General features: G+C 41.3%; 3 protein-coding genes across 3 annotated transcripts; all 3 read left to right on the forward strand.

Moving 5' to 3' along the window:
• The first annotated feature begins 462 nt into the window (after positions 1-462).
• Positions 463-1251, forward strand: LOC122032798 (AT-hook motif nuclear-localized protein 26-like). Its single transcript, XM_042592111.1, has one exon. It carries the CDS (start codon positions 463-465, stop codon positions 1249-1251), a length of 789 nt encoding a protein of 262 aa, XP_042448045.1.
• An 11394-nt stretch (positions 1252-12645) lies between these two features.
• On the forward strand, positions 12646-13593 carry LOC122032799 (AT-hook motif nuclear-localized protein 18-like). Its single transcript, XM_042592112.1, has one exon. The coding sequence runs from the start codon at positions 12646-12648 to the stop codon at positions 13591-13593; it is 948 nt and encodes a 315-aa protein (XP_042448046.1).
• A 575-nt stretch (positions 13594-14168) lies between these two features.
• Positions 14169-17173, forward strand: LOC122032800 (cation/H(+) antiporter 15-like). Its single transcript, XM_042592113.1, has 4 exons — positions 14169-14393; positions 14475-15482; positions 15553-16692; positions 16928-17173. The coding sequence occupies exons 1-4, from the start codon at positions 14169-14171 to the stop codon at positions 17171-17173; spliced, it is 2619 nt and encodes an 872-aa protein (XP_042448047.1).
• Positions 17174-24576: the final 7403 nt, after the last annotated feature.

The raw sequence follows: 24576 nt of genomic DNA on the forward strand, positions 1-24576 counted from the left end.
TCTACAAATAATCTAACCCATTTTGATATTCCGTACGTTACCTAATAGATTAGCTTGTAAAAATCGAAACATCATGAATAGAAAGAATTAAGAGCCAATAAGCTCAACAACAATAGCACAATAAACAGCAACAAAATTAAAGATAGGCAGGCCTTTGAATGTAGTTTGAAAAAACTTTCCAAGCTTAGTCACCTTCCACTTTTTTATATTTTTTATATTAAATTTTTTTGCAATATTTTATTTCCTTCCTTTCTAGTTATTCATTTCTCATAATTTAAAATGCACACTGACCCACAACACAATGCACTTGGTAAGCAATATTGCTCCTTCTATTCTATTCTCTTCCTTTCCTATGTATGTTTTTTTTTCTTTTTCCTTTTTTTAATTTGTTTATGTATGTTCAGTTTAGTTCATATGATTAATTGACTAAAATGTTTAGTTAATTGCAGAAGAAAGTGAAGGATGAATCATCTTCCTCCCTACCTCCCTCAAGATCAAAGAATGCAACTGCCCAATGTCAACAACAACAACACCGACAACAACAACAATAGAAACAGCAGCAGCAGCAGCAGCCATGTTAAAAATAACGGCGACGAAAATAAGTCGAAGCGTGGTCGTCCACCAGGATCTAAGAACAAGTCGAAGGCGCCATTGGTCATAAGACGTGAGAGTGGCAATGCAGTGCGAGTGCATGTGATGGAGGTCCCCACCGGCCATGACGTCGTCGAGAGCATTTCCCAGTTCGTGCGCCGCCGCATGGTCGACATCATGGTGACCAGCGGCTGCGGGACCGTCGCCTGCGCGTCCATCCGCAGCCCGACGGGCTCCACGTTGCAGCTGCGAGGGCCCTTCGAGATCGTCTCCCTCTCAGGGTCGATCCTGTCGCCGCCGTCTCTGGCAGCGACGGCGTGTCTGACGGTGCATCTGGCGAACGGGCACGGACAGATGGCGGGCGGCGCTGCAGTGGGGCCGTTGGTGGCGCTGGGGCCGGTGATGGTCACAGCCTTCTCGTTCGACAACGCGTACTTAGAGCGCTTGCCGCTCATACCCGAGGAGCAGCCGCCGGAACGAAGCAGCACGCAGTTTCAAGTGCCGCCGATCCTTCCGCCGCCATTGTTGGGCGGCGTTGGCAGCATCAACACCGCGCCGCTTTTTCATGGTCAACTCTCGGATCCGGTCAACGACGACTTCCAACTACCAACCGACAAGGATCTGGAGATACTAGAAGGAGAGCTGAGGTCGTTAATATAACTACTCTAATATTGCTGATGCAGTGCTCCTCTCGTATCTAGTTCGACAGAAGAGAATAATTTTGATGATTTTCTTATTTCTCCGGGTCTACTTTGAATCGATATTATGTTGTTGGGCTCTAACTATATATGAAAGTTTTCATGGCATGCTCTATTGCAAATCGATGCTCACCTAAAATTTCTGTTTATATTTCAAGAAAGGGAAAAACTTAATTAAACAGTACGTAGATTTGTAGTGCTCAGGATGTAAAACTTATAATATATTTACAAATATAGATATGATCTCTCTAAGTTCAGCACTTAGAAGGTTGACTTTTCATAAGACTTAAGTAAGTTTATCTATTTTTTTTTAATTTATTTTTAGTTGATACTAGATATTTAACTTATGTCAACTAATCTAGGGGTGATCGGCTGAACTCTATTGAAGTTCACTAACTATTAGGATAAATCGTGAAGTACTTGTAATGGGTGGTCTGTCAATTAAATGTTCTTAGATCAACCATTTATTAAAAAATTAATTCGTTGAATTTGAGACTCGGTTCTTAAATGTCTTAGTGTTCTTAGATCAACCATCAATTAAAAAAATTCATCCGTTAATTCATCGAATCTGAGACTTGATTCTTAAATGTCTAAGAAATTGAAACAATATTTTAGTGCTGCTGCACCATTTTCCTGGACGAGCAAATTCATCTATTTCTTGCACAAATGAAAAAATGTTATGAAATCATTTCATTGATGACTAGATAAAAATTGATGTAGATTTTGTAAAGTAATTTTTCAGAGAATATAATTTTTGACTCGAAATTTGGAAGCAGATTATGTTAGTGGTCATATGTGCATAATTCAAAAATCCATGATTATTACAGGGTACACGAAATTACCAAGTTTCAGACCTAAATTCTACCGTGTATACCTATTTTCGAGCATCCAAACATATTTTTACTATTTATAATAATTTTCATATTTTTGACTTTTTTTGGTTAATTTTGGTATTATTATCTTAAAATTAGGATATTTGGTCTATTTACGAGTTATGTTTCATGGTTTAAGATAATTTTAATTTAATTCTATTTTGAAACATCGTCTCCTTCCTGGAACAAGATATTTTCCTTATTTCTTGGTATTCTTTTTTGAATCAATAGAATGTAGAACTACAAATTTTGGTATTTGTCTGTGAATCTATAGAGTCGATAGTATCCACTGCGTCAGTTGATATTAGAGCTAAACTGATCCTGCGAGATCATGCCACCACGAAGACAACAATGCGTTGACAACGTCCACAACGTGTATGAACGTTGTCATTAACGACAAAGATAACAGTTCAAGAAATTCAGAGATTGATTTCAATTATTAATAATTTACCATGTTTGGATTGCAATCCAAACCATATTTATTATTATTTTTATATTAACTATTATCATAGTTATCATAATATATTATAATATTTATCATTATTTCTATATTCGTTATTACCATAGTTATCATAATATGTTACCATATTTAGCATAATACTTTTCTATAAATTATTTTGACCATATGTATAAATAGGCTTGTTAGTCTATGATAATTAATCAATAATAAAGAAGCAATTGTCTTCTATTTGTTCGTCATCTCTTTATTCTTTCCTATATATGCTTTCATATTATGTATTGCTATAGTATCGAGAGATGATGGATGAACAGGTGGGGTGAATCAAAGGGGGTGTGGATTGTCTTGCTGACAAGATGGAGGCATTGCTCGAGAACCAAACTAGAAGAAATCTAACCCATCGTCGTCATCGAGAGAACTTAGATGTGGAAACGGGTGAGGAGGAGGAGGAGGCCTATGAAGAGGGGGCTTCCTACAGGCGGCGCCAAGCAATAGTAGAGGAAGATCGCCAGTGTTGGGAGTCAGGTATGAGAATGAAAATTCTTGAGTTTCATGGAAGCCTACAACCTAAGGAATTCTTGGATTGGTTGACCTCTGTAGAGATAATTCTGGATTTTAAAGAACAACTTGAAGACAAACAGGTGCCCTTGGTTGCGACTAGATTACACGGGAGAGTGATTGCATGGTGGCAACAATTGCAATGAACCCGGAACGGGTTGGGTAAGGCAAAATTTACCAATTGGAAAAAGATGGAGAAGCTCATGTAGGAAACATTTTTATTGTACAACTTCCAACAACTAATGTATCAAAGGTTGCAAAATTTGAAGCAAGGTACCTAGTCAATGGATAAATATACCTCTAAATTGTTTTCAACTAATTGCGAGGAATGAAATACACGAGACGGAAGATCAGTTGATAGCACAATACATCGAGGGGTCAAGACATCATATTCAAGACATAGTTAATATGTTTGATCCTATTTCTATATTTGTTGCACACTAGAGGGCCTTAGTGGTAGAAAAACATGCACAATGAAATAGTCGATTTTCTCCTATGAACACTGAAAGTGGACAGCCTAGTGGTGTGAGTGATGTGTTTGGTAACAGGGGTGTCAGACAAATTAATAGAGGAAGTGACAACAATGGCGGTGGAATAAAGTTCTTTAACTGTGGAGAGATTGGGCATAGACAATCAGATTGTAAGAATATTGCGGCAAAGAAAATACTATTCATGGAGAATGAAGATTGTGAAGATGACATGGCAAAACTCTCTGGAGACCCTGAGTATGACGAGGAGGCCACAGATGAAGTGTTGTTGGAAGGAGATTTTGGGACAACTTTGGTTGTTCGACGTTCCTGTTTGATGCTGAAATCGGTAGACGATGACTAGTTGCTAAGTAATATTTTTCAATTGACATGCACCGTTCTAAATAGAGTAATGTCATTTTGTGATCGATGCTGGAGGTTGTGAAAATATCATATCTACTGAAGTCATTCAAAAGTTAAATATTAAGACAAAATCATCCCAACCCATACAAATTAGAATGACTCAAGAAGGGGGATGAGGTATCGATGTCAAGAAGGGCTCTTGTTTCTTTTTCTATTGGTCTAAAATATAAAGATATTGTTTGGTGTGATGTGGTAGCAATGGATGGCTTGTCACCTATTGTTAGGTAAACCTTGGTAGTATGATAGATAGGTGCATCATGATGGATGACTTAATACTTATAGTTTTGTGTTTGAGGGAGCAAAAATTGTGCTACTACTTGGCCAACCAGTAGTGGGAAAACAAAGCCTACAGGTGAAGCATCGATTTTATTGTCCATGGCTCAGTTGAATGAGGAGTTGCAGAATGCAGAAAGGGGGTTTATGTTGATGGGCAAAAGCATTTGAACCTAGTACTATTTTTGGTCCCGTTGATTACAAAGTTTTTTTTACTTTCCAAATGTAGCAAAGATAAACACAAGTTAGTTGAACAAGAGATAATATACGTAAATTAAAAGACGAGGCAAAATTTACTTGGTTTGCAATAAAGGGGTTTGTTAATCCAAAGAAGTAAAAGCTTTAATAGAAAGATCTCCTTTTTGATAAAGGTGGAGTAGCCTTTTACCGTGTTAAAAGCATAGAAATGTAAAAACAGAATTAGAATTAAAAGTACAAAGTTTGTTAACAAGTGTTGTGTTGAACTACAAGGACTAGGGCTCTATTTATAGCTGACTGATTGAGTTTAGTCATTGGCTGACGTGGCAACTCCGGGCACCTGGATCGAGTCCGGACACCTTAATAGTGGTGCGTTATCTACTTCTCAATGGCTCGCAACAGCTCCATGATAGGATTTTCTCGGTACCCAAGCACCTGGACGCGGTTCAGGTGCTTGGAGTTTTGTTGGCATAGACTATGAATATCATCCTCATAGCAACGTCTCGACAGAGCACCTTTGCTTGCCCAAGGTGGTCCGAGCACCCGGACTGGTCCGTGCACCTGGAGTTTGGGTGACTGGACAAGATCCAGGTACTTGGGACAAGGTCCAGGCACCTAGGACAAGTTAACTTCATGTTGACTTGTCTGACTATTCCGGTCGCTTACGTGATTCTATGGTCATCTAGAATTGAGCTTACCCGAACCCAACTCCAGCCTTCTCCTCGAGCAGACTTCCTCCTCAATTTCTTGTTCCTCGAAAGTGTCACGCGCGTCCTTCTCGTCTATCGGTGTACTCTTCTGTAGCTTCTTGTCTCTCGGATGCACCGAGCCTGTCACTCGCTTCTCGTGCCTTCCTTCTCTTCTGCTGAGTCTTCTACTCGACTTCTTGTGTTCATAAATCTCTGCACACTTTGACACAAGGCATCAGATAATGTAGAGCCTAATTTGACTTGATTGATCACATCAAAATCAACCTGGGGTACTTATAACTATTCCAGATTAAGTGGCTCGATTAATGACAAAATTTGGTGATATCTTTCTTGAAGAGCTACCTAATAAGTTACCTCCTCAATGAGATATTTAGCATCAAATTGATTTGGAGTCAGGGGCATCTCTACTGCATAGATCACATTACCGGATGAGTTTGAGTGAGCATGAAGAATTGCAACGACAGGTTGAAGATATGCTGGATAAAGGTCATATAAGGGAAAGTATGAGTCCTTGTGTTGTACTTGCCCTTTTGGTATTAAAAAAAATTTTGGCATATGTGCATGGACAACAATGCCATCAATAAAATCATTGTCAGGTACCGCTTTCTCATTCCTCGTTTGAATGATTTACTTGATCAGATAAGTGGAGCAACTATGTTCACCAAGTTGGACTTGAAGAGTGGGTATTATCAAATTTGCATTAGGCTAGGGATGAATGGAAAATAACTTTTAAAACTAGGGAGGACTTGTATGAGTGACTTGTGATGCCTTTTGGTTTATCCAATGCCCCTAGTACATTAATGCGTGTGATGAAACAATTGTTGTGGCCATTTATTGGTAAGTTTGTGGTGGTGTATTTTGATAATATCCTGATATATAGTGTGACTTCAAAAGAACATTTGCAACATGTGAGAGAGGTTTGTAATGTGTTGTGCAGTAAAAAATTTTATGCTACTATGAAAAAGTGTGTGTTTGTAAGACATACAGGTCAGGATAGGCGAACTAAGGCTTATAGGTCAGGACTTACGGGATACAGGTCAGGACTCACAGGATAAGACAAGCAGAACAGGAGACACGGATCAAGGCGTATAGGTCAGGACCGGCGGACTAAGGCTTACTAGTCAGGACTTACAGGATACAGGTCAGGACTCATAGAATAAAATATGTAGAGCCGGACATACGGACTAGGACATACAGTTCAGGGTAAGCGGACTAAGGTTTACAGGTCAGGATTTACAGGGCAAGACATGTAGAACAGGATATGTGGGTCAGGATGTATGATTCAGGACTTACAGGATAAAATACGGAGCAGGGTCGTGCATACGGGACGAGACTTAAGGAATGACAAGCGAAGGACTAGATTGGTAGGGCGATATGCGCAGGTCTGGATTTACCGAGATTTACCAAATGACAAATGCAAGGTTGAACATACAGATATGGATTTACAAGGCAACAAATACAAGCCAGGGAATGCGCCAGGGAATGCAAGTCTGTGCCCACAAGTCAAGATTTGCAGGTACGAGGACCTAGTCCAGGGTTAACGGACCGAGGCGAGCACACACTATATGACAATCAAGCCAAAGAATCGTAACAAACTGTCAGAGAATAATCACATGTCAGGAAATATGCTAACGGTCTATGACTCATTGCCCACTGATCCCTCTTAGACTTATAGGAAGATGTCATGTGTCATTTACCGTTAGATAAATCTTGACACTCTACATTGTCTGACACTCGTCAGACTCCAGAAGTATCCACTGCCATATAAAAAGGGAGACTTTTTCCTTACGCAGGTACGCTCACTCATCTTTTCACATTTCATCCTTTACTTTTCGTTCTTTTGTTTCACTGTACTTTTGGATAAAAAGTACCTAACTTGAGCGTCGGAGGGTCTGACCCGGGGACTTTTTCCCTGGTTCTTGGTCTCTAACGACCTGGGGGCTTGTCTGAGTGTGCGCAGGAGACCTTCGCCTCATCGTCCCAGTCATCACACCTCGTCATTCACCCGTGGGAACCTTTCCGGCAGGTACCAGGTCAACAAGGAGTCTCCACGACTTTCCGTCAACACGAAGGACAGCGCGGCCAGCCTCTATCCGACTCAGCTTCCAGACGGGATCATTCTAGATTTGGTCTTTTTACTTTTCTTGTTTCAAATTTTTAGAATTAGTTTTATTTTATAAAAATTAATGTAGATTTATCTCTTTTTTTATAGGATTAATTTTTCTAAAGTCAGATTAGATTTTTTTTTTAAAGATTAGTTATTTTTATTTTTTTCTTTTTCTGTTGCAATTTTTTTTACGACTTCTTCTTATTTCTTAGGTTATTTAAACAAAAAATTATAGCTCTTATAAAATGATGTTAAGTTTGGATTTGATTTGAATAAACAAATTATTTTCGTTTAAACTTATATGTGGCTCTTCTTTATTTATAAATTATCTTCCTATTTCTTTTTCTACAAACTTCTAATTCAAACGTCGCACCCAGATTTTCTTCCCCTATGTCACAGTGCAATAAGGTCGTATTCTGGTAGGAGCAAACTTAGGCGTTTATCTAACTGAAGAAACCAATAGAAGTTTCTAAGTTAAGATCAAGAAAATCCTAACTGTCATACTCATGCATCATTACTATCTATTGTGCTAACTTTATTTTGTAGGATTCTATTATTATATATTGCTTGTGCTAACTTTATTTTGCAATTAAATAAAGTTCCGAAATTGACTGAAGGTTCGGTAGACAAATTGTTAGGATCAGTCAACCGATCTAGCTAGCCTGGCACAGATCTATCTAGCAAATATGATGCATAATGTTTTCAATCAACCGATTAGTGGGATCAGTCGACTAACCAGACCGGCGTGACAAAGATTAGATCAAAGCTCAGTGAATATGGTATACACCTTGTTTCGTCGACTGATAAATTGGATCAGCCAACCAATCTATAAAAGGAAATGACAGCCGGTCAGATTAGATCTCACGGGAAAGGAAATCTAGAGGTTTAGTCGACAGATAATCTTGATTGGTCAACCTAATAGCGAAAATCATGGGATTGAGCAGATCGAATCGGGGCAAACAAGGAAGGGCACAAAGTTCAGTCGACTAATAGGAGGTTTGGTCGACTGATAGGTTCAATCAATTGAACGGGGTTTCAGTCGACTGAACGGTGCCTATAAAAAAAGACCTTGAGGTCCAAGCCAAATCATCAGTTCACTCTTTGCTTCATTCTGTTCCTACTGCTACTACTCGTGCAAGTAATGATACTTCTACGTTAAGAGGCTTACCAACAACCGCGCTTAACCTTTTACTATTGTTGTTGGTACTTTATGTTCATACTTGCACTTATTCATTGAAGATAGTAGTATTGTTACTATCCTCTTTCATACTTGTACGAATCTGCTTCTTTGGAAGAATTATATTCGACTTCCCATCGAAAGTGATCAAGGATTGTGAGTTTTGAAGTAGTAGCCACTAGATTATAAATCAAGTAAAATCGACTGAATCTTTGTCTCTTTTTTTATTCCGCTGCTATTCACTTTGATTCAGTTTTATGCAAGAAAAGAAAAGATATTAAACGATCAAGATTCACCCCCTTCTCTTGACTCTTACGATCCTACAACTTATTCAGCTCACTCTCATGGTCCACTGGATTTGTTAACATTGCCTAGCATAGGTCTAGTACATAGTAGGGCAGTTGTCTTCATGAATTGTTTCGAGGAGATCCATAAAATGGTATAAGATCATTTATCCATCCCTAATTCCAAGTACAAAGATAGAACAGACCAAAAGCGACAACACTTGGATTTTGATATTGGGGACTTATTGTGGGTGATTTTAACGAATGATCATTTTGTCAAACTATCAACCAAGAAGATTAGGTTGATCAAAATTCTTGAGAAAATAAACTGTAATATGTATTGCTTGAGGTTGTCTAATTATATTTGCACGACCGATGTTTTTAATGTGAAGCATTTGATTTTATTCTATAACGATTCTTCTGAAGATGAAGTGGTCTACAACTCGAGGGTGAATTTTTTCCACCTTGGGGAGAATGATGCAAGTTTCATAGAATAATCTTCTAAAGGGTATAACTTTTGACTCGAGACTCAGAATCAGACTCTGTTGGTGGTCACACGTACAAGATTCGAAGATCCACATTTATTACTGGGGTACTTATAATCGCAAAATTTTAGGCCCAAATTCTAACATTTAGATTCGTTTCGGAGTATCCGAACATTTTTTTACTATCTATAGTAGTTTTGTATTTTTATTTTTTTTTGGTTAATTTTGGTATTGTTATCTTAAAACTTGGGATATTTGGTCTATTTAAGGGTCTTGTTTCATCTTTTAGGACAATTTTGGTTTACTTCTATTTTGAGTCATCATCTTCTCCTTCTTGGAACGTGGTATTTTTCCTATTTCTTGGTTATTCTCTTTCTAATCAATAGATTGTAGAAGTATTAATTCTGATATTAAAGCCACCGCATTAAAAACCTTATCATTTCATATAATTGTTAAAAAAATATGTGTTGATAATTTTACACTAAAGTTCAATACAACCACATTTACACTAAAATGACACAAGTATGTGTGCGATTAAGTCATCAAACTCTTAACCCCATTAGAACTTATGTAAGACTTGTTGAAGTAAAATATGATTATACTCATTCTAGGCATCTTTCATAGTTTGCCCCCAAGTTATAGGAAGGTAAATCTCGGTGTCAGTTTATAGCCGACTGTTTAATTAAGGGGTGAGGAGTTTTTCCTAGGGCATGCATTTGTAGGAAATTGATCTCTATCTGACGCCGAGCAAAATATAGATTATTCTGGGTCGTAAAGTTACAAAGGGATTAACAAGAAACAAGAAAGAAATAATGAAATAAGAAGTAGCTCAAGATAAATTTTTTTTTTTAAAAAAAACTTCTTGAGAAAATAAGAGCGGGAAATAAAGAACAAAAGAGACGTAGTCATAACATGGCTTAAACGAAACCAATTGATTCATTATCAAAATAACTTGCCCCCAAACATCATCTAAGCATAAGTTTACATAGCTCTCAAAATCCTAAAAAAATCTAAACAGAAAAATAACCAACTAGACTTATTCTCTAAGATTAAGATTTAGGATAAATTAACTATCAAGACCCGGTTCCTAAGATTTAGGACAAAATTAAATATAAAAAATAAACTAAACTTAATTAACAGATAACTACTTAAAAAAACCAATTTTGGATTCTCTCCTACACCAGTTGCTTGGAGTTGAAGAGAACTCGTCCTCGAGTTTAGGGTGGGTGTATCCGGCTTCAGAGCACCATGACTTAGGTGTTTTACATTAAAAACATCAGAAGTTTTTAAATAACTAGGAAGTCGCAACCTTTAGGTATTGTCATTAATCTTTTCTAGTACCTCGCAAGATCCAATCTTTCATTCTTTGAGTTTGTCGTATTCACCAACAGGGAAACGATCACTAGTTAATACAGCCCAAACCATATCACCAATGTAAAAAAAAATCCTGACGTCAATGCCGATCTGCCTTGATTTTATATTCGGTGTTGCTTTCTTGAATAGCTTGCTTAACCTGCTCATGAATAACTCGAAGATGCTTGGCCATATCCTCAGCCTTGGGGTTAGCTTGTCCGGGACGCAAAATAGGGACTCAATTCAATACCCCCCGGATGAGTTTCGTCCATAAACAACTTCGAAAGGACTCAAAGCAGTGGTCATATTCTTTGATTTGTTATATGTGAATTCTGCTTGTGGTAAAACTAGATCACATTGCTTCGGTTTGGTTCCTATGAGATATCTCAGAAGATTTCCTAAGCTGTGATTCACTAGCTCGATCTGACCATCCGTCTGAGGGTGATAGGCGCTGATGAAATTTTGCTTCGTCCCTAGCTTTTCTCATAAAATCTTCCAAAATTGACTGACAAATTTAGTATCATAATCCAAAGTAATAATTCAAGAAATACTGTGTAAACACACAATCTCTTTAAAGAAGAGGGTGGCAATCCGAACAGCATCTATGGTTTTTCTGCACGCCACAAAGTGAGCCATCATGGAGAATCGGTCCACCACAACTAGAATAGAATCAGCATTGGTGAGGGTTCCCTTAGATTGCTAACAAACAAAGCAACGGTCCACGAAATGAGCTACATCACTGGTTAGCTTCGTCCAATAGAAGTCAGAAGAGATGAGAGCTAATGTCTTATCTCGGTCAAAGTATCCTTCGTTATGCAATTCAATAATGTGTTGTATATCTAAGAAAGATCCAAAGCCGACAACCTTAATGCTCATGGTAGTAAGCAGGGAAGAATGACAGCTTAGAGCATCTGCAACACAATTAAGACTCTTGAATTGATGTTTCAGCGTGAATGTGAACTTTGGAAGTGTTAGAACGGTGCTTCGGTCATCTTTTCCTTCACCAGCTGAAAACTAGTTGTAGCCGCCTCAGTCCACTTGAACCCATGCCCCTTGAGATACTCAGTGATAAGAACAATTAAGGTGCTGAAATTCTGGATGAATCGACGATAGAAAGAGGTCAATCCATGAAAATTTCGGATGTCATGAATGATTTTTAACTACGACCACTCTAAAACTGCATTTATCTTTGATGGATCTTCACGAACACCATCGGTAGACACTATAAATCCAAGAAACAAAACTGAGGTTGTGAAGAAAGAACACTTCTTGTTATTGATGAACAAGTGTTCCACCTTTAACTTCTCAAAAACAGTGCGAATGTGATCAAGGTGCAAAGCTCGTGTCGGGCTATAAATGAGGATATCATCCAAGTATACAAGTATGAATTTTCCCATGAAAGGTTGTAAGACTTGATGCATGAATCTCATGAATGTGTTGGGTGCATTGGATAGTCCGAAATGTATGACCATCCACTCGTACAACCCATGTTGTGTCTTAAAGGTGGTCTTCCATTTACTCATTAGACTAAACGTTTCACCCTCTAACTATCTAAACACCCGCATAATGAGCAAGAGGATAAGAAAAACATGATCTTGTAAGTGCATTGAGTAGTAGGTAAGTTCAATAATTTAGGTAAAATAAATAAAATAACATAGTTTAAATTAGTGTAAATTGCGAGTGAAAAGGCTTTCATTGATGCATTTATAAATCCTTCCTAGGACCTTCCCCCCTTTCAATATATTTTAAAATTTTCATTTCCTTAATTGCTCTTCTTTCCTTTAAAATTAATACACTGAATCACTCTAACAGATCTATTTCTATTTACCTTTTTTATAATCTTCTTCGCTACTCTTCTTCCAACAAGGAGAAAAGAAAACAGAGAGTGAGAGATTAAGCAGGATCAATCTTGTATATTTGTTTGATCTGTTGATTTATTTGTTTAATTATAGTCTTAGATTTTGTGGCAGAATTTAGAAGAAAGTGAATCGAATGGATCGTCTTCCTCCTTCCAACCAAGATCAAAGCTTGCAGGAATCCGATGTCAAAAAGAAGCTCAAGAACATTAACAATGGCGGCGCTGGCGGCGACAGTGGGGAGGGCAGAGAACATGGGAACAACCGATTAAAGCGACGTGGTCGACGGCGGGGATCCAAGAACAAGGCGAAGCTGCCACGCAACGAAGCGTGGGCTCACGTGTTGGAGGTCGCCTCCGGCCAGGACATACTCGAGAGCGTCGCTAGGTTCGCACGCCGAAACCGCGTCGGCGTCAATGTGATCAACGGCAGCGGAGCCGTCTCCACTGTGACCCTCCAGGACCCCGCCGGAGCCGACGTCTTGCTGCCTCTCCAAGGTCAGTTCGAGATCATCTCTCTCTCAGGATCGATCCTTCCATCGCCGTCTCGACCTGCGGCGCAGTGGCTGGCAGTGTGCCTGGCCGGCGAAAAGGGGCATGTGGTGGGCGGGAGAGCGATGGGGCCGATGGTGGCGGCCAGGATGGTGGTGATCGTGGTTTCATTGTTCGAGGATACCGCGTACGAGCGACCTTCACTGACGCCAGAAGTAGTAGGCGGCTCATTGCAGGGATCGCCGGTGCTTCCACCGCCGCCGCCGCAACAAGTACTGCTAGGCAACGTGGTCAACAGAAACATCATCTCTGACGTTCCGTTGCATCCGTCGCAGAAAATGGCGGCCAACATGATCAATCGAAACATCCCTGTTCTAGAATGGCTAAGCAATGTGGTCGCCGGAAACATCCCTGTGCTAGACGGCCCGTTGCAGGAGTCACCGGCGATTCAAACGCCGTTGCAACAACCGACAGGCGGCATTGTCGATGATAGCATTCCTCCGCCGTTCAACGGACATCTTCCGGCCGACGAGGAGCATGGATGGTGGGGCGATGGCCAAGTGATGGATTCTCTTTGGAATTGGGACACTTAAAATTGCGATTAGTATTTAGTTAATTGTGTTAATTAAACAATGATGGTCTTTTAAATTAGTTTAATTTGATTTCAACTATTTAATTATCTTTAAAATATAGATTAGTTACATTTACGTTTCTTTTAGAGTCGGCTCCACGGATATAGAGAAGATATATACAATACATATGCTTCATGCGTATGGTGGGATAAATCTCAAATCGTTAGTTCTCCTGACCACGTTAGAGATATCATGCGTCCACCGTCTGTGCTACGCCTTAGGGGCATCTTAAATATAGATCCGCTATATTAATGGTCCCTAATGTCGGCTCCACAGATATAGAAGGAGGTACATGTAAGTGAGGTAAACATCAGATCATCAATTTTTGATAATCGACCCTTGATTATTATATCAGAGATATCATTTGTCTATGCTACGTCCTGGGACTAACCTAGGGGCATCTTAAACATCTATTTCTCGTGGATTAAGAAAAGTCAAACATTGGATTTAATGATCTCTCCGCTTCTCCCTCTGCTCTCGTCCCTCTCCTCCTCCCTCTCCCTCTCTCGCTCTGTCGTACTCTCCTTCTCCGGCAAATGGCGAATGCCTCCGTCGTCCATGGCGACTCACTCGGCGATAATTCCATCTACTGTTACCGCGCCATGCTCACCACCTCCACCGGCATTTGGCTTGGCGACAACCCTCTGCACTTCTCCTTACCCATCCTCCTCTACCAAATCATCCTCATCTTCCTCCTCTCCAACCTCACTCACCTCCTCCTCCGCCGCTTCGGCCAACCCCTCATTGTCTCCCAAGTCGTGGTACGCCTCATTCTTATGTATTTTCCGACGCGACGCTCTCTATCTCTTCGTCGAATGATTATGTGAGTATCATTGCTGCAGGCGGGGTGGCTGTTGGGTCCTAATTTCCTTGGCAAAAGTCCCATCTTTGATAAGATGTTCACCCAGCAGAGCTTTGAGCAGCTCGGCACCATCGCCGGTTTCTCCTTCATGCTCTTCTACTTCGTGGTGGGCGTCAAGGTTGACCTCACCATGATCCCCAAGGCCGGGAGGAAGGCCGTGGCCATGGCCATGTGCGGCACCCTGTTCCCCTACTTATTCGTCTTCCTCGCCGCCAGAGCCATGACCAGAGATTTGCCACCACAGAACCCCCAATCACATTTCATGTTGATCTTTACTGACCGCTGGTCCGTCACGTCCTACGCCGTCCTCTCCGGCGTCCTTGCCGAGTTCAATCTCCTTACCACCAAGGTTGGTCGCCTGGCCATGTCCGCGACCATCCTCTCCGATATCGTCCACCTCTTCGTCATCGCCTGCATCGGCACGTTCGTGACCGGCTTCAGGAGACATGGCGACGCCCTGCAGGGCTTGACGGGGATGCTTTCCTTCCTCGCCATGGCGGCGCTCATCATGTTCGTCTTGCGGCCGCTGGTGCTCTGGCTCTGTCAGCGGACGCCCGAGGGAGAGCTCCTCGGCGAGGCCAGCTTCATGGCCATCCTACTCATGGCGGTGGGCTGCAGCCTTATGGGCATCTTCATCGGTTTCGATTGCACCACAGGCCCCTTCTTCTTCGGGATGGTGCTTCCTGGCGGGGCGCCGCTAGGGACCACGCTGGTGGAGCGCCTGGACCGCTTCATCACTGGGGTGATTCTGCCGTTGGCCTTAGCGCTCGCCGGGATGCGGATAGACCTGACGTCGCTTGTGAACGGTAAGGAGTGGGGGGTGTTTGTGATCTTGATAGCGGTCGCCGTTGCGACCAAATTCGTCGGCGCCGTCCTTCCCTGCTTTTGCACCAGCATGCCTCGCCGGGAGGTTTTCGCCACCGGCCTCATGATGATCAACAAGGGAATACACGAAGTGGGATGCGCTCTCGAGTGGATAGACACCAAGGTCCGTTCGTTCTAGCATTCCACCAAATCACCTGTGTGCATGCTTGATTGATCGAACAATTAATTTACAGGTTGTGGATGACCAAATCTACACCATCGTCATCATCTGCATCCTCCTCCTCGCCGGAAGCACCACTCCCCTGCTCAAGTCCGTGTACCGGCCGGAGGACCGGTTTCTGGTTCACGACCGGCGGACTCTGCAGCACGCAGAGCCCGACGGCGAGTTCCGCATCCTCGCATGCGTTCACGACCAGGACAACGTAAACCCCATTCTCTCCCTCCTCGAGGCCGCCGGTCCGTCGTCCCACTCCCCCATCTGTGTCTACCTTCTCCATCTCATTCAGCTCATTGGCCGCGCCGATGCCATCCTCATCCACTACAAGCTCCACAGCTCCGCCCCCATCTCCGACTCCGACCACATCGTGAACGCCTTCAAGCTTTTCGAGAAGCAGTTCGACAGAGGCTGCATCTGGGTTCTCCCCTACATCTGCATCTCCCCCTACAATAGTATGCACGACGACGTCTGCTCCCTCGCCCTCGACAAGAATACTACCATCGTCATCCTCCCCTTCCACAAGCAAGCCATCCCCAGCGGCAACTTCATCTCCGGCGGGGGCCACGCCATGCAGGCATTCACCGTCAACGTCCTGCAATATGCCCCCTGCTCTGTCGGCATCATCGTCAACTCCGAGGGGCCGCTGCAACTGCGGCGCGTGGCGGTCTACTTCTTCGGCGGGGCGGACGACCGGGAGGCGCTCGCACTGGGGGCACGCCTGGCGGGTAACTGCGCCGTCGGTCTGACGGTGGTGCGTTTCCTTCCGTCGACGGAGTGGCTGGTGGAAGGGCCGGATGCACAGGCGGACGAGCAGGCGCTGATGCGATTCCGCATCCAGAAGGTGGACGGGGAGCGGGTGGAGTACCGGGAGGAGGCGGTGAGGGACAGCGAGGAGACGATGGGAGTGATCAGGGAGACGAGCGGTCAGTTCAATTTGCTGGTGGTGGGGCGGAGGGTGGGGGAGGATTCGCCGCTGACAGTGGGGTTGTCGATGTGGAGCGAGTACCCGGAACTAGGAGCCATCGGAGACTTGCTGGCATCGACGGACTTCGGATGTCGGGCTGCGACGCTGGTGGTGCAGCAGCAGACGAGAGTGGCCGGAGATGGAACTGAGGGGTTCGAGGCCTTCGACGACCCGCCGAAGGCGAAGCGGGTGGTGCCTCGAAACGACGGCGATTACTAATTAATCGCCATAATTATCGGCCTAATCCGTAAGTTAGATTTTGTGAATTGTAATTTCTAAAATAACTCTTTTAGACATTTTTAATATTTTTCTCAATTCGATTGCGAATTAAATTTTGATTTTTGTCCATGAATATATGGGTTTTAGCTAATTAAATAAGTAAATAAATAAATAATTGTTTTTTAATTTCGCCCTAATAAGTCAAAAGAATGGTCAATTGGACCGGCTGGTCGGTTTGCAAACCGAGTTACATAGCCGGTTCCCTCCGCCGTCAGGGTCTCACACCGCCCATTTCAAAGCCGTCGTGGCCGCCACTCTTCGCCCCTCGCCGCCGCGGGTAAAGTGGTTCCTGTTCTTCGATCTGATATTTGTCTGTGTTCTTGTTTTCTCCACCGGCATCTGGAAGGACATCTCTTCGTCGGCGCTTCAGATCTCTGCTATGGGTGTTAAATGAGAAACTCGGGCTGATGCAGAAGGCGAAGTAGGTAAGGTAGAGGTTCAAGCCAAAGAAATGTGGTGGTCAAAGAGTCACTCTTAGGTAGATTCGTCCTCTCATCCAGTACTAAAACCTCTAATTCAAGAATGACTGGTCCTACCTAAGAAAAGAGCAACCAAGCCCTAGATACAGTCAATGACCTAATTGGATCTCAACAACTCAAGATATTATTTTAATGATTAGTGATCAATCTCCCGTTGTGAGGGCGCCCAACCGAAAGGTTGGTCTAATCCCTAGGAATTTGTTGCTCCATTCTCTAGAAGATGAGTAGCCTTATATATGGCAGGCCTTATATATGGCAGGACAGTCATAAAATCATCCAGGTTCAAAGAACCTACTTCTATGATTTCGCTCAGATCTTCGGACTGTCAACATATATTTGAGTGATCATAATAATCAAATGATATTTTACTTAGATTTTCAGACTCCGAGCATATATTCGAGCGACCCAAAGAATCAGACGATATTTCACTCAGATCTTCAGACTCTTAGCATATATTCGAGCAACCCAAAGAATTATACGGTATTTCAGCCAGATCTCCAGACTCCCCGTACATATTCGAGCGACTCTAAGAACCAGACGGTATTTCACTCAAATCTAGACTCCCAGTATATATTCAAGCGATCCTAAGGACGGGGCGGTATCTCATCCATACCTCCAGCATTACTACACATGCATATCAGTGAGGTGCAAAGTGTAGAAAGTTGACCATCTTTATAAAACTTAAGGTTCCATTTATTACTCGTCCAAGTAGGTCAACGTCTGGCCGAGATATGGTTAGGGAATAATATTATCAAAGAATCCTAACCACCTCTCAGAAAATAGCAACTGTCTGTCAGAGAATATTCTTCTAAGATAAGGTAAGCTTAAAGAACCTTCCTCGGAGGTGATTATACTTCCCCTTAACCGACACATTAGGACCGTATATTCTTTTAACCGTCTCATTAATGACGTCAGTTACAAAAAGGGTGCACACAGGTAGTAAAAGATTCCTCAGACTAGTCATACGCCTTCCAGGATGCATATACTCCGTTGCTCAATAACTTCTGACACTCAACATTCTCTGTCATCTCATAATTATGGAAGTTATAGAGTGATATATAAATAGTGGGCCATCTCTTATGGCAAGGTACATATACTTCATTATACTACGTGCGCATCCTGCAATTCATCATTATTGTTCTACTTCTCGCCCAGGTAATATACTGACTTGAGCATTGGAGGGTCTTCGTCAGAGACCCCTTCCTTGATTTTTAGCGCTAACGTTTTGTTGGCTCGTTTGAATGTATGTAGAGAGCTTAGTGCATTAGTCAAGAGTCTTCGATCCCATCTAGAGGTCTTCATCCGGTCAACATTATAATTATCTATTCAACACGTTATCTCCCGCTTTCAGACAAACCTTTCCAAGTTCTGTTGATGCGTTCAATATTCCAGGTAGAGGACAACATTTGCAAGTCTGGGAAGATCCTTTGTGATTCGCATTGCATTGTTCAAGTCAAGAGTATCACCGGAGCAAAATCCCCAAGGTCCTCAAGGCTCAATGCTCATGGTGTGTAAAGTTATCTTTCGAATTGTTTCTATGTTTTTTTTCCCTTGATTTTCTTCAGATTGATTACCGGCACCAGACTCCAAGTTCAAGCTCATTCTATAGAGGGCAGGACTATCACAAGAAGACTAAGAAGCTTCCTCTAAGTTGGAAATGGTATGTAGCTGCACCACATTTGCATCTTTAAATTTTAACTATGTCAACTTTATGTTGTCTCAAACAATTGAGAATTAGGAAGAAGACTCTGTTGGTGCAGCGGGATAGGCACGAGGGGGATGAATTACCTGTAAATATGAAAATACCCTCCTCAAAGCTTTCAACTTTAAAATAAAAGCAACAATTATAAAATTAAATAGAGTTAAAATAAAAACAGAGAAAAACAGACTCAGTGTTTTACTTGGTTACAACCAAGACGGTTGTTAATCCAAGACAGTTGGAAAGCGTACTAGGAACGTCTCCCTCTCTGAAGGCGGAGAAGCCTTGTACACTAAGAGCTCTTACAAGTTGCTTGGAAATGAAAATCAGAGTTGATTTTCGAATAGCTGTTCGAGGCCCCTTTGTATAGGGGTTCCAGAACTTATCAAATCACCTGATCTTCGGGATCAGGATTTGACTCGAGAGAGATCGGTCGATTGATCCTTAGGTTCGGTCGACCGAACCTGCTGAACCTGCCCAGTCTTCCGTCCAGATGCAGCCTCTCTGGATCGAGCCTGCGTTCGGTTGACCGATCACAATGTTTGGTCGACCGATCAGCTAACGATCTCCACCTGATCTGGCACGATCAAATCGCTCAACCAGGTCTCTGGTTTATCTTCGGTTCGGTCGATTGATCAGAAGGTTCGGTCGACCGTACGCTTCACCAACGGTTGGTTGCTGACATGTCACCAACAGCTGGTCTCTGATAATTGGGGTTCGGTCGACCGATAAAGACGTTCGATCGATCGAACACTTGTCAAGTCAACTTCCCGGTTGACTTGCTCTGGTTCTGCTCGCTTGGGTGATTGCGGCCAACCGGAATAGGGCTCACCCGAACCCAATTCCCGGCCTTCTCCTCGAGCAGTCTTCCGCCCCGGCTTTACGTCCCTCGAACGTCGCGCACGTTCTTCTCGCCCACCGGTGTACTCTTCCGTAGCTCTCTCGTCCTTCGGATGCACAGAGTCTGTCGGCTCCCTTCCCGTATAGTCCTTCTCGCTAGCTGCGTCTTCCGCTCGACTTCCTGCGCTCCTAAGTTCCTGCACACTTAGACATAGGGATCAAATAACAAAGCAGGACCTAACTAACTTGGTTGATCACATCAAAATACCCGCGGGGTCCAACAATCTCTCCCTTTTTGATGTGCATCAACCCAAGTTCAAGTTAGGGTTAAACAGACAGGTAATTTTGAAGAAATTACTAAACTAATTTTTTAAGCATAAATTTGCAATTTAAAATAAATTGAAGTATAAGATTTAGCTCAGATCTAATACAAATTTTTGAACAGAATATCATTTTATAAAAATTCAAAATAGAATTTAAAAATATTTCTAACTCCCCCTTAACTTGTGCCTATTTTTTTCCCTTTGATTACAGTAAAAACGGGGTCTAAAACATGTTTAATTAAGAGAAACTTTCTAAAGTATTATTTAATCTTAATTTTAATGCTTTATCAGAAAGTTAATTAAACATTTTTATTCCAATATTTTGGCTTCCAGGTCGTGGCGAGGCACTAGGCCTTCTTGGTTATTGGAGCAACAACCACTTTTTTAGACAAAACCTCATAAAGAAATTTTAATGTTTAATTTTCTTCTGAAAGCCTTAACTTAAAGAGAATTTTAACCTAGTAAAGATTTTGGAACCCAGTGTAGGTTCTTTGCTACAGGGTTAGCTAGATATTTGGGCGATACATAAGTCTTGGGAATTTTTCTAAGTTGTCTCTGATGTTTTCTTATATACCAATTTAGCTTTCCATTAATTTTAAGTTTTGATTTTTGAAAGTTATTTGTTTTTTGACATGCAGCAGTTTTCATGTTTTCAATTTGTAATTTCAAACTATCATTTTCTATTTTTAGGTTGTTAAATAACTCTAAGGAGCATGATTCTTTTAATCTTAATTTCAATTTAGCATTTTCTTTTTCTAATTTTGCTAGATCTTTCGTAAGTATTTTGATAAACCGAAAAAACTGAGTAGGGGTAAGATCACGTACCTTACTTACCTCACTTACCTCACTCGGTGATGCTCCCCCTTCATTGTAGCTCTCCTCTTCTGATTCTCCCCCTTGATCTATGCTCATCTCTGAGTCTGAGTTAGCTTCAAATAGTTGGTTGGCCATCAATGCTACTCTTGAGAAGGTTTCGACTTCTGACTCGGAGGATGAAGTATCATCCCATATAGTCTTGAGACTCTTGCGTGTAGAGGACGTCGGTTTCTGATGCTTCTCTTTGTGCCTTTTCTTCAACTTGGGGCAATCATCCTTGATGTGCCCTTCCTCGTTGCAGTTGTAGCATCAGATCATCCTTTTGTTGCGTTGATGTTTTTTTTGACTGCGATATGAATTTGTTAGTTTTAATAAATTTATTTAGTTTTCTTACCAATAGCGCCGCTTCGGGTTCATTGATCGACGCTTCGGAGTCGGGATCGTCCATCTCTGCTTGTAGGGTAATGTTGAGGTTTGACTCCTCTATTTGTTTAGGTTCTGCAATACGAGATTCGTAAAGTTCGAATGTAGAGAATAAGTTTTCTAAACTACTTACCTCAAAATCCTTAGAGATGTAGTAAGCATCTACTAAGGATGCCCACTCTGGAGTTCTTGGGAAGACATTGAGCGCGTACCGGATTGAGTCTCGATTTGTTACAGATTCTTCAATGTTAGTTAGTTGAGTTATTAGATCTTTGACTCTCGCTTGGAGTTGCGCTACCTTCTCGCCGTTGTTCATCCGGAGGTTCGTCAGCTGAGTTCGGAGGATGTTCTGTCTTGCCAATTTTGCTTCTGAGGTACCTTCGTGAAGCTCCAAAAATTTTTCCCAAAGGTCTTTCGCGGAGTCGTAGCTTCCGATTCGACTTACCTCCAACGGAGGCAGAACACTAAGCAGGTGAAATTCTGCCTTTCCATTTGCGACGAAATCTGCTTGCTCTTTCTTTGTCCATTGGTACTCTTCTTTATCTTTTGGGGCTACAAAACCATATTTCATAGTAATAAGAATATCGAAGTCTATTTTAAAAAATACCTCCATTTTTCGCTTCCATGTAGCAAAATCTCCGTCGAACTTTAGGGGATGAATATTCGCGCCGGCCATTGTTTTGATCTTTGTGCTTCAGTCGGTGGTTAGTCCTTATGAGGCTTTTGGGCTCTGATACTACTTGTTGGTGCAGCGGGACTGACAAGAGGGGGGTGAATTACCTACAAATATGAAAATACCCTCCTCAAAGCTTTCAACTTTAAAATAAAAGCAACAATTATAAAATTAAATAGAGCTAAAATAAAAATTAAACAGAGAAAAATAGACTCAGTGTTTTACTTAGTTACAACCAAGATGGTTGTTAATCCAAGACAGTTGGAAAGCGCACTAGGAACGTCTCCTTCTCTGAAGGCGGAGAACCTTTTACACTAAGAACTCTTACAAGTTGCTTAGAAATGAAATTCAGAGTTGATTTTTGAATAGCTGTTCGAGACCCCTTTATATAGGGGTTCCAGAACTTATCAAATCACCTGATCTTCGGGATTAGGATTTGACTCGAGAGGGATCGACCCCCATGGCATAACTTAGACGGTGAGTACATGACATTTCTGGTGCAACAACCAGGGGTTAAATCTCGCAGGAACTCATGACCTAGAATTCAACCCACCATGTACCTCCTGCCTGTGTACCTGAATTACTTCTGTTCATATCCGTGGGGCCGACTCTAGGGGGCCACTGAGGTGGTAGATCCACCTTAGGATCAAGTCGCACTCCTGTAAGTCTACCTAATCTATTAGGCTTACATTTTGCTTGAAGGTTCCTTCTCCAAGTCTACTAACAAGGGTCAATCCTTTAGGATCAAGCCACACTCTTATAAGTTTATTCGACCTACTAGGCTTCATGCTTGAACTATAGCCAAGACTTTACCACCTAATGCTTACTCCTTAGGATCTCACCACCCAAAGTTTATTCCCTAGGATTTTGTTTTGCCAAGTATCTAATCACCTTTAACCTACTTGGACTTACCCTTCCCATACATCCGGTCCTACAAACTTACCTGGACTTTGCCTTGCCTAATCTCTAATTAGGACTTGCACTCGCTAGTTATCCTAACTGGACTTATCTCTTCCAAACTTCAAGTCCTATTTGAATAAACTCTTGGTCAAACTAACCAAACTTAGGTACATTGTCAAACATACAAACCTTAGAGGTTGATTGCATCAACATGTATGATATAATATGTATTACTTTTCATGGCAAGATGAATATATAATATGATGTTATTTCGTGTGATAGTTATGTCTAATAAACAAATACCTAGATTTTCATTTTAGTGTTATCAATTAATCATTATGTAAAATTCACAATTTAACATAGGCGACCTTATCTCCTTCAAATGTGTCAAAATCTCAACTTAACACACTTTTGAATTCTATCCTATTTGTGTCAATTTGATTAATCTTAATACCTCAAATTTCTATTTTCACACTATAAACTATTCAATGATAAAAATTAGTTTCTCATTTTCAAGATATCATGATACCATGGAAATGCTTCAAAAATGCCAATTTTGCCATAATTGGGTTAACTATCCTTCCAATTAGAGTTGACACACCCTATATTCAACTACTGTGAAGAGAACACACTTTTAGGAATCCAATACCTATTGGAGCTCTTTGAGTGTATTAGATATTCACTAGGAATAACCTCCCTAAATATCTTTCTAATGACTTTCCTAGACTTCTTTGAAGCCTTAGTCATGCTAGTCTCTTCAAGATCAACACTAGGAATAACCTCCCTTACAACCTTAACTTGACTTCTATATGTAAGGTTAGTTCCATAGTTATATGAAACTCTATGGTATGAGGTCATGCTTTCCTTTGACTTAGGTTCATATCCCAAACCTTTCTTGCCCTTAAAGACACTTGTCTATTTAAGCCTAGATCTTATTTCTTTGACCCTTTAAACATATTTTCCATCTTGCTAGGGTTTTCTCTAGCTTATTAAGTCTTGACCTCAATACTTGATTCTCAATTCTCAAATTCTCAAAATTTGATTTTTCATTATTTCCTTAGAAATTTCTTTTTCTAGGCATATGTCTAGTTTTCTTAGGAGTTTTGCCTAGATCCTTTCTATCCTTAGGTGAGGTTGTTTTAGTATAATATGATTTATAATTATCCGTAGAATTATCATACTTCCTATTTTCATGATGATGAGATCTAAGAATATTAAAAATATTTCTAGTATGTTTTTTATCTTGAAATTAAAAAATATCATTAACTATGGTACCTTGGATCTAGCCTTAGGTGCTCCCTAAACTCTAGCTTCCACCCTTTTCTTTTCTTTGATGCCTCCCCCTTAGACATTGATTTCAGTAATGTCCCTTTTAATTACATGTAAAATGCATAATGTTCTCCTTGTCCTTTCGTATCATGGGGCTAACATCTCTCGACTTCTCCTTCACCTTCGGTGCTAATTAAGCTTCTTTTTAATCAATTTATGACACTTGCTCTTATAATTCCCCCATTCTCTACACTTAAAACGTAATATATGATCTTTATTTTTAATATATGAAATTATTTTATCTTCGTGAGTTGAGCTATCTCCACTCGTAGAGGTGGCACATTCATCCTCATTAGCTCTGGATGTCGAAGGTTC

The sequence above is a fragment of the Zingiber officinale genome, chromosome 11A, assembly GCF_018446385.1.
Source record: "Zingiber officinale cultivar Zhangliang chromosome 11A, Zo_v1.1, whole genome shotgun sequence".
Lineage (NCBI taxonomy): Eukaryota > Viridiplantae > Streptophyta > Magnoliopsida > Zingiberales > Zingiberaceae > Zingiber > Zingiber officinale.

What these genes read in the sequence shown, in the direction of transcription:
- LOC122032798 (XM_042592111.1), top strand. Translation starts at nt 463, where the DNA reads ATGAATCATCTTCCTCCCTACCTCCCTCAAGATCAAAGAATGCAACTG.
- LOC122032799 (XM_042592112.1), top strand. Translation starts at nt 12,646, where the DNA reads ATGGATCGTCTTCCTCCTTCCAACCAAGATCAAAGCTTGCAGGAATCC.
- LOC122032800 (XM_042592113.1), top strand. Translation starts at nt 14,169, where the DNA reads ATGGCGAATGCCTCCGTCGTCCATGGCGACTCACTCGGCGATAATTCC. An exon ending in TCGAGTGGATAGACACCAAG is followed by an intron (nt 15,483 to 15,552) that starts GTCCGTTCGTTC and finishes ATTAATTTACAG; the next exon opens with GTTGTGGATGACCAAATCTA. An exon ending in CGCCGAAGGCGAAGCGGGTG is followed by an intron (nt 16,693 to 16,927) that starts GTGCCTCGAAAC and finishes ATAAGTCAAAAG; the next exon opens with AATGGTCAATTGGACCGGCT.